Genomic DNA, 9367 nt, shown 5'->3' with positions numbered 1-9367 from the left:
ATCTTAGTAAAACTTTCTTTATAATAAATTCGACACATAGAGTGTCTCTCGTAAACTATGTGTTTCTCTAGCTTTGTTTTATTCCCTCTCCAATCAACACATTTATTTGGCTTGTTGTTAAAATAAATGATTTTAGAACGCAACTGAACAATAAATGTGACATATTCTATATTAATTAAATATTTACATTGCAATTTAAATTTGTATACAAATCAACATATTTGTGTAGTTTGTTGTTAAAAAAAATGATTTTGAATCCAAATGTATCAGTACTTTTATATTGATTTTTTTTCATTTCATATAAATTCTTTTAATATATTTATTTCAATTGAACTAACTAATATTTTGTTAAATTGGCCCCTTAAATATATTTTTATACATCGATATTTATTTTTCATAATTAGCGTTATATATTTTAGATGTATCATAATATAACTAACAATTTTCAAAAGATCTGGACCGAATCAGGTTATATGGTCATTTTTGTTACAAATATCTGAACCTATTTTAGATACATTGATTATTTATATATTTTTAGGTTCCTATACATGAGAACCGAATTCATTCAGATCTAGAATGATCCAACTCAAAATCCACACATAAGTTTATAATATTCAAGCGGGACTTGGTTTTAAACAAAAAAAAATACCCGAAAGATATAACATGTACCTAAATGGACAGATAATGTTCATGTCTAATTGATTTTATAAATTAATAAAAAACTCTTTTATGTGTTTGGCTAAATTAAATGAAATAGAAAGAGTTTTTATACATAGATATTTATTTTTCATAATTAGTATTATATATTTTAGATATTCATAATATAACTAATGATATTCAAAAGACCTAGACCGAATCAAGTTATATGGCTATTTTTGTTACAAATATCCGGACCTGTTTTAGATATATTGGTTATTTAGATATTTTTAGGTTCCTATACATCAGAACCAAATCCAGAATGACCCAACTCATAATCCACACATAAGTTTATAATATTCAAACGGGACTTGGTTCAAAAAAAAAATGATACCCGAAAGGAACAACATCTACCTAATGGATAGATAATGTTCATGTCTAACTGATTTATAAATTAATAAAAAACACTTTCTATGTGTTTAGCTAAATTAAGTGAAATAGAAAGAGTTTTTTTTATCAAGTAAATAATTATATGGAGTGAAAAATTAAGTGGCAATTATTTTGATTTTAAGTTATTATTTTATTCACAAAACATATCTTTGAACTATGTTTTTGGATACGTAATTTTCCACCGATTGAAACTAAAATAAAAATATTTTACTAAAATAAATTAAACCAAACATTTAATCAAATGTAAAATCTTATTATTTAACATTTTTGATTTTATAATTGGCACAAAGTTAATATTGATTAATTAATAACAAAAATATGCAGTATTATTACTATGGTAATATAATTAATGATGTAATTTATTATTAAAGTAATATAATTAATTAAATTGTTAAACTAAGTGAAATATGGAAACACAATTAATAGATACTACTATTTATGTATCCAAACACATTAAGACTACTATTCAAGTTTCCAAACACTCCAATTTTTTTTAATCCTCCTATCCAAGTATCCAAACACACCGAAATTGTACTTCAGCTTTAATAAGATAGATGTTAGTGTTAGTTCAAGCTATTTGGTTTAAATTATGTATCAGATTAAGACCGGATGTTCCAAGAATCACTACGAGCTTTTTAGGCATTAACTTTTAATTTGCGATTATAATTATAGTGCAGTTTTTTTTGTTATTATAGTGCAGTTGTATAGGAGTATGTGTAAGAGTGCATTATGATAGGGAGAATGGTGGACGATAACTAAGAGTGCTTGAAATGACGTTTCATACAGAATCACGATGTTTGTGGCAGGAACAATCAGAGATCTGTTATAGTACAAGAAAATCAGAGATTTGTATAATTTTTTTTCCAATATGCACTAAAACATCTACTAGTTATTATCCATTCATTTTTTTTGTGGAAAAACAAAGCCTTTCTATCAAATTAGCTTAGTCCCATGGTCCAGAGTTGTCAATCTGATTATCTAAAAGATTTTCATTTGCCTTTGTGACTATTGTTGTGCCATTAATTGTATGCTCCGATTTTTTTTCTTTTCTTTTTGGGTGTGCTCCGACTTGAATTTTAACCAAAGACACCAATTGTATTAGAAAAAGTTATAAGAAGAAAGTTGTTTTGATTTATTACCTATTTATAGCTAAGCGTATTGTGTAAAAAAAATTAAGAACATCTCCAAAAGAAATTCTATAACTTCAAAAATATTTTTTTTTGCTTTCCAAAAGAAATTTCAAAACTTCAAATTTAGAATTTCGAGGAGTAAAATTGTATATTTGAAATTTCTATCTTTTATTTGTATTTTGGTCCTTATAATTAATTACACATCTTTTTAAGTATTTTTCGTTTATTTTTTTTAATTCTTAAAAAAAACTATCTCATAAATATTTCAGATTTGTTTTAATAATTCAAGTTTTATACATAAAATTAAATAAAAATTTAAAAATCAGATTTATATTATTCTAAAAGTAGAATTAGAGAACAAGACTACAAAAAGAATTGTTGACAAAAAAAAAGACTACAAAAAGAATCTTAACCTCTAAAAGTCTAGTAGAATTAGACAACAAGATTATATAATTATTACACACATTTAAATATTACAACAGAACTAACAATATGGTAAATTTGCTCTGGAATCTCTAAACTCTTTAAAATATTGTCTAAACAATTTTATGTAATCAAAGATGGAACATTACGGAATTAATTTTATGAATTAATATGGTATTTTTCTTGTATTTTAGTAATTAGTTATGTATTTTTATTTTTTATTTTATATTGTGGTGTAATATTTTAATAATTAATATTGATGTAATATTTTTATATATGTTCTAATTATTTATAAAAGTTTTATGAATTCATATTAATTATGAAAAATATAAAGAACATAGAGTAAAATATAATAGTTTTGAAGTTAGGTTTGAAGTTTTACTTTTCGAGAATAAAACTTTGAAATTTTAGACAGAAATTATTGAAAACTTTAAAATAAAAAGATTTTTTGGAGAGAAATATATATTTCTATCCGGAAACCATAAAATTATTGATATGGCAGTGTATTTGTATCTATTGGCTACGTACTTTTATATAGTAGAGATGTTATTTTTTAAGTTTAAAAAAAGAGTTATGTTATTTGAACACCGAACTTATATTAAATTTAAAAGCTTATTGGGCTTAGATAGTGACAATAAAAACTAAAACATGACGAAAAATAGTAGAGTTATTATATATTTATCTTTTTAGCACCCAAAAATTGTTTCTCTTTATGTTTCTCTTTTTTTGTTCTCTTTATGTTTCGCTAATAGTATTTCATATGAAATTATCCAAACGTACGAGGAAATCACAAGTTTAAAATGAAACAAACAGTCGTTAGTAAAAAGAAGCTTATCTAAAATTGAAATAAACAATCATTTATTATTTTATTTTATCTGTTAAACAACAAACATTTTTGACAAAAAAGGTAAACAACAACCATTTATATATTTTTCTCCTTCTTGAATTTGAAACACATAAGAACACTGGCGTTGGAAAATATGCATAAACAAAGTGTGAATAAATTGGACTTGTTTTTCTTATCTGGGTGAAGGAAAAAAAATAGTCAAAGGAACAAGATGGGACTTCTGCTAGCAGTTGCAGGTTTCTTGTTTCGGTGCCTCTTGGCTGTAGCTCGGAGCTTCCCTCGTTCTATTATTCCAGGATCATATCATATTATTATATTTTTTTTTTTGTAAATGTCATCATATCATATTACTGCACTGGAAATAAATAGTTTATCTTGGGAATATTGTCCAACTCATATGATAGGAATCAGGATTAAGCATGCAAACCACACTATATGTTCTTAAGTACGTTAAAGCGATCCTAGTCCAAATTTCAAGCAGCGCAATTTTAATATTTGATCAGTTTTTAAATTTAGTGAATGCAAAATAATAATTCTATTCTCATCTTTAACATTCTTACTGTGATTCCATTAATCTAATATATCTCTGTTATTATTTTCCTTACAATTTCATTATTTGTATAAATTGTTTTGTAGTATCTCAATGTAGTAAATTTATGATATAAATTTTGACTTGGAGTTTAATATTCTGATATTTGTAACTTCTTTTAGCCAATTCAGATTTAAAAATTAAGGCGTTGATTTTTTTATTTTCTACAGTAATGAGGGTATAATACTTAGATACGCCGAACATCACTTTTTCGCTACAATAATCTTCTGATCCGCGTCTAACCGGACGAGGATCATGCAGGCAAGTCTTCGACAATTGTATCTACGTAAGTCATTGTATTTTTCTCTTTTCGGTAATTTTTAAGTTATAAAATATCGTATACTTTTGAAAGGTAAATCATCATAAAAGAAAAAGTTAAAATGTATATATCATTGTCGAATATTTTCAGAATATAATGTTTGCGCTGGCAGTCGTACAAATGGCAAGACATAAATATAATCGCAATGTAAATAAATATTTTTAGAAAAAATGTAAATAAATATTCTTTGGACTTGTCTTTGGATACGGATGATAAAAGAGAAAGACATGGAGAGATGTCTATGAGTACCGAGTACCGACGATAAGCAAAGAATCGTATATAAAAAAAAAAAAAAAAAAAAATTATATCAATCTCATCGTCCTCTTCGTGTCTCTAACTCGTCTTGTCAAACCAAAGCCATTCTATCATCATTTTCATTATCATGATCATTGATAAATTCATCATCTACAGACATTACCCATACATGTGAGAACGAGCAGACGCCGAGACAAATAACCTCGCTCCCGATTCTCTCGTGTTTGTTCTCTTTCTACTACACATGCAACCATGTTTAACTTTTTGGTTAACAGTTGGAGATATTTACGGTAAACACTAATTATTGTTAGAAATCGTGATGCAGGGTAAGATCCTAGCACGGCTGCATCGTCAATTATTTATAAATAAGTTTGTCTTTAAATTAGCAAGACCTTTTGGTATTGAAAAACAAAGTTCTCGAGAAGCTCAATAACAAATCTTATATCGACATGCTAACTTTCATGAATTTTGTTACTTTTCTGTTATGGAATTAATTATTAATTTATTACTAACATCTTAGCTAATTCCGGACGTGGAATATCATCACCTATATGTTTACCGAAACTAATTTCTATCATCCCTAACTAAAAATATGATCGATAGACCGGAGTTTACTATTATAAAGTAAACCACAAATATACGATTATTGTAAATGAAATCAATCACCAATAAATCGTTACAGTCATTTAAACAGATCCACTATAACAAAAAACATAAATTATGGTAGGATTAATTGAAATTCTTATTCTGTTAATTATTTAACCACATTCGCATCCGTTTCTTAAACAATAGAATTTTCTTGAAAAAAAGATTATCGTAAATACATAAGTTTTTGCACTTGTCAGTTTCTAATACTTTGAAATCAATAATAATGCAAAGATTTAATTTATTTTAAGTATAATAATATTAAATATTATTTCTGCGAAACAATTTATCTAATTTTTTTTTATATATGATTTACGAAAGGGAGGGAATATCATGTGTGAGTTTGGTGCCGGTAATACGTAGAGATTTATTGCCAAAAGGCCCAAAAAAACAAAACAACGTCATACTACTTTACACAATAGTATTGCGAAAGTCTTGGGCCGTTTAATGGGCTTTTATAGGCTTCGCTCGAGCCATCGAACAGTGGCATCCTCAAGCAATGGATGTTTGTTCTTTCAGCTTATATCCTTGGCGTTTATGGGCAGTAGCTAAGCATGTTTCAGCAGAGCGAGCTATCATCTATTAGCTAGAATAAGGAATGTATAGTGTTAAAAATGTTTTGCCTTCTGTAAACATTCTCCTTATTGAAAGTTTTGCAATTTACGGTAAAAATTGAAGCTTTTTGATGCATTAGTGAATAAAGGAGCAGAAAACTAAGTGTTAGCTACAATACTAGAAGAAGAAGATGTTACGATCAGGGTAACAATTCTCAAAGAACATGATAAAACTAGAATAGATATCGTATTGCACGTGCACCTGCTCCCTATCACTATGCAAGCCACGTCACTTATTCCTTATTCTTTCTAGAAAGACTTGTCTAGCAAGTTACCCACTCCTTGAAGGCCCTTCTCCTGATGAAGAACTTGGATTCCTTGTAGTTGCAAGTGTTCCATCATATGTGCTCTTCATAACGTCTGGTTTCCTCACTATCCGAGGTCCTGCTGGAACCTTTCGAGTCTTTGGCCGTATATCCTGCGCAGAAACATAAAAACTCAACTTAAAATGTTTTTGCCAACTGTCAAGAACACAGTGCAAACTCTGTTTGTGGTTTCAAACCTGGTCGAAGATGGAAGTTGGTATTGCAAGTGTAGCAACTGCGTTTGGAGAATCTACTATCCCAGATATCCTCCCTTCGCATGGACAACATGAGAGTAACAGGTATACCTGTTCTTTCGAGTAACCAAACTTGAATAGGTAGTCTATGGCATTGAGAACCGCTCTTTTGTAAGCTACTGTTGCGTCAAGGTAATGCTGTCTCCCACTCTCATCTACACTGATACCTTCGAAGACGAGCCACTCTGAGAATCTCGGTTCCACAGGACCTATCTCGAATATCGGGTTCACATGGAGAGGGGTTGGTCCCATTGGTGTAAGGTACTCCTTCATTCCGTTTCTTATGATTTCACACCTTATTGGTTCAGAGTTTCTTAGTAACAACATTAGAAAGAACATATAAAGAAAGAAAGAACATATAAAGAAAGTCTTATTATGTTACACATACTTGAGTTCTAGGAAGCCACTCATCTCAATGGCTCCGCAGAAAGAGATCTCACCATCACCTTGAGAGAAATGCATGTCACCGGTGCTTAAGTTAGCACCTTCCACAAACACTGGAAGATATATTTTAGAGCCTCTGCTTAGGTTTTTAATGTCACAGTTTCCTCCGTTTTCTCTACCTGGGATTGTTCTTGCTGCCTCCTTTGCTATCCTTTCCCATTCCTCTGTTCCCTCTTCCATCTACATGAGTTCCAAAGGTAATATTACATGAGTTTTTGATTATTCTTTTGTGTACAAAAATAAACAGTAGCACTAGATGTAACCTGGTTTTTTTTTTTTTTTTTTTTTTTGTCAACCAACCTGGTTTTTTTTTATTTGAATATAATTTTACATTCATTAAAAAAAAATTACACATTATTCAAAAAATAATAAAAAAAATAAAAAAAATACTGACTTACATTCCCTAGGAGGCATCCTTTAGCTAGTGGTAGGTTTGCCAGTGGCCTCTGATGCACAACCTCACACAGTGTTAGGGAACTGAGACCACTTTCTTCTAGTTGCCTTTCCCTTTCATTCCATATTCTCAAAAGTTCTTTTGATGGTGCAGTCCCAATGATTCCTGGGTGTGTCAAACCTGGGAATCTTACTCCTGCCAAAACGTGATGTGTATAAATCAATGTAATGCCTCATACACATGGATGATGTTAGTGTCTTTACCAGGAATTTGAGGAGAGTAGGCATAGATCCCTTCAAAGTACCAAATAGCTTTGGTGGCACATGGGAAATGATCAGTCAAGAAACCGCCACCGTTCTCTCTATCAAACGAGGCTGTGAAGCCCCATTCATCTCCAGGTAAAGGACCTAAGTTGCATATCTCAACAACAAGAAGATCACCTGGCTTGGCTGCAACACCATCCTCATCCACAACTTTGATTGGTCCACTCAGGTAATGAACCTGCACAATCACCAAATAAACTTTTTTTTATCTATCTATACGCAAAAATCATCATGATTGGGTTTACTTCCTTACAGTAGAGAGGTCTAGGCTCTTGATATCCTCAGCAGAGCTATCATCTTTGATTGCACCTCCCGTCCAGTCAACCATTTCCACCCTAAAGAACTCACCAGCCTTTACCTCACCAACTGGTTGTATCTCAGGATGCCACCTGTTATGCAGAGGCTGATTCTGCTCCCATGGCTTCTTCTTCAAATCCACTTTCACCACCACCCTCGGAGTTGCTGGAGCCATTCACTAAGTACAGTAACTTGTATTCTCTCTCTACTAACAAGTCACAAGCTAGCTCTACATATCACCACCCCTCTTTTCTTTTTTTTTCTCTTGTAATAGAAAGATGAATCATTGGTTTTGGCAGATATTCCTTATCCACAACTGAAGGACAATAGACTTTTCTTTACCAAAGACCTTTTAACAAGTGGACAATGCCATAAGATATACACATATCTCTCTCTTTCTGTGTGTGGTAATGCATCGATGACAAAAGACATTTTGTTGACTTATGTCATGAAGAGGGTCTTTATGTTATATCCACCGTGACAGAGGAATCTATTTTGAGACAGAACCTGATGCATTCACTCTGAAATGAGAGTGCATAATAAACATTACAGACGCCTATTCATTACCTTCTGGTTACTTTGAGTTTAGTAGTTTCCAACTAACGAAAACCACATTTTGTCTCTTTATTTCATAATTAAACAGTCTAGATTTAATATATATAGCTTCTCTGTTGTAGAAGCTATGTTGAACAGCTTGGATTCTTTGTAATCGGAAGATTGCCATCATATGTGCTCTTCAGTACGTCCGGCTTCCTCACTATCCTCGGTCCTGATGGAACCTTCCGAGTCTTTGGCCGAATGTCCTGCATGAGCATATGAAAATCATTTAACATGTTTTTGTCTATCTTTTCAGTTTTTGAAAGCATAGAAGGGAGGGATGCAGTTTCATTACCTGATCAAAGATGGCAATAGGTATTGCTAGTGTAGCAACAGCATTTGGAGAATCAACAATCCCAGAGATTCTTCCTTCACATGGACAACATGAGAGCAACAGGTATGCCTGTTCATATTCTCTTTTGATCAGTTTCTATTCTTGGAGAAACATCAAGAAGTAGAGAGACCAGTACCTGTTCTTTTGAGTAACCGAATTTGTGGAGATAATCTATGGCGTTAAGAACCGCCCGTTTGTAAGCAACTGTTGCATCAAGATAGTGCTGTCTCCCGCTCTCATCCACACTGATACCTTCAAAGACAAGCCACTCTGAGAATCTCGGTTCCACTGGCCCTATCTCAAAGATTGGATTCACATGGAGAGGAGTAGGTCCCATTGGCGTAAGGTACTCTTTCATCCCATTCCTTATGATTTCACACCTATTCATGAGTTTGAAAAAAAAAAGTTACATATATAGATAGCATCATCAAAATTGTTTGAAGAACTTGCAAAAAGTAGAAACTTATGTTACACACATACTTGAGTTCTAGAAAGCCACTCATCTCAATGG

General features: G+C 31.4%; 2 protein-coding genes across 2 annotated transcripts in view; both read right to left on the bottom strand.

Moving 5' to 3' along the window:
• Positions 1–5960: 5960 nt before the first annotated feature.
• On the bottom strand, positions 5961–8255 carry LOC108843395 (uncharacterized). The gene is made up of 6 exons (XM_018616588.2): positions 7882–8255; positions 7569–7806; positions 7310–7500; positions 6856–7091; positions 6411–6762; positions 5961–6326 (listed from the first exon to the last, which is right to left on the bottom strand). The coding sequence occupies exons 1-6, from the start codon at positions 8098–8100 to the stop codon at positions 6180–6182; spliced, it is 1383 nt and encodes a 460-aa protein (XP_018472090.1). The 5' UTR covers positions 8101–8255; the 3' UTR covers positions 5961–6179.
• Positions 8256–8452: 197 nt separating this feature from the next.
• Positions 8453–9367, bottom strand: part of LOC130508332 (uncharacterized) — a 20552-nt gene continuing 19637 nt past the window's right edge. Inside the window, exons 5-7 of the mRNA XM_057003785.1 lie at positions 8993–9236; positions 8818–8925; positions 8453–8728 (exon numbers count right to left, since the gene is read on the bottom strand). Coding sequence (XP_056859765.1) covers positions 8606–8728; positions 8818–8925; positions 8993–9236 — 475 coding nt within the window. The 3' untranslated portion in view covers positions 8453–8605. The remainder of the gene's footprint in view (positions 8729–8817; positions 8926–8992; positions 9237–9367) is intronic.

The sequence above is a fragment of the Raphanus sativus genome, chromosome 2 (genome assembly GCF_000801105.2).
Source record: "Raphanus sativus cultivar WK10039 chromosome 2, ASM80110v3, whole genome shotgun sequence".
NCBI lineage: Eukaryota > Viridiplantae > Streptophyta > Magnoliopsida > Brassicales > Brassicaceae > Raphanus > Raphanus sativus.
The sequence above is the reverse complement of the archived record's forward strand: the minus strand, read 5'-3'. Positions and strand labels throughout refer to the sequence as shown.

Coding starts and splice junctions, on each gene's coding strand:
- LOC108843395 (XM_018616588.2), bottom strand. CDS start 8,100: ATGGCTCCAGCAACTCCGAGGGTGGTGGTGAAAGTGGATTTGAAGAAG. Junction 7,807..7,881: donor AGAGCCTAGACCTCTCTACT/GTAAGGAAGTAA, acceptor GTGATTGTGCAG/GTTCATTACCTGAGTGGACC. Junction 7,501..7,568: donor CTACTCTCCTCAAATTCCTG/GTAAAGACACTA, acceptor ACGTTTTGGCAG/GAGTAAGATTCCCAGGTTTG.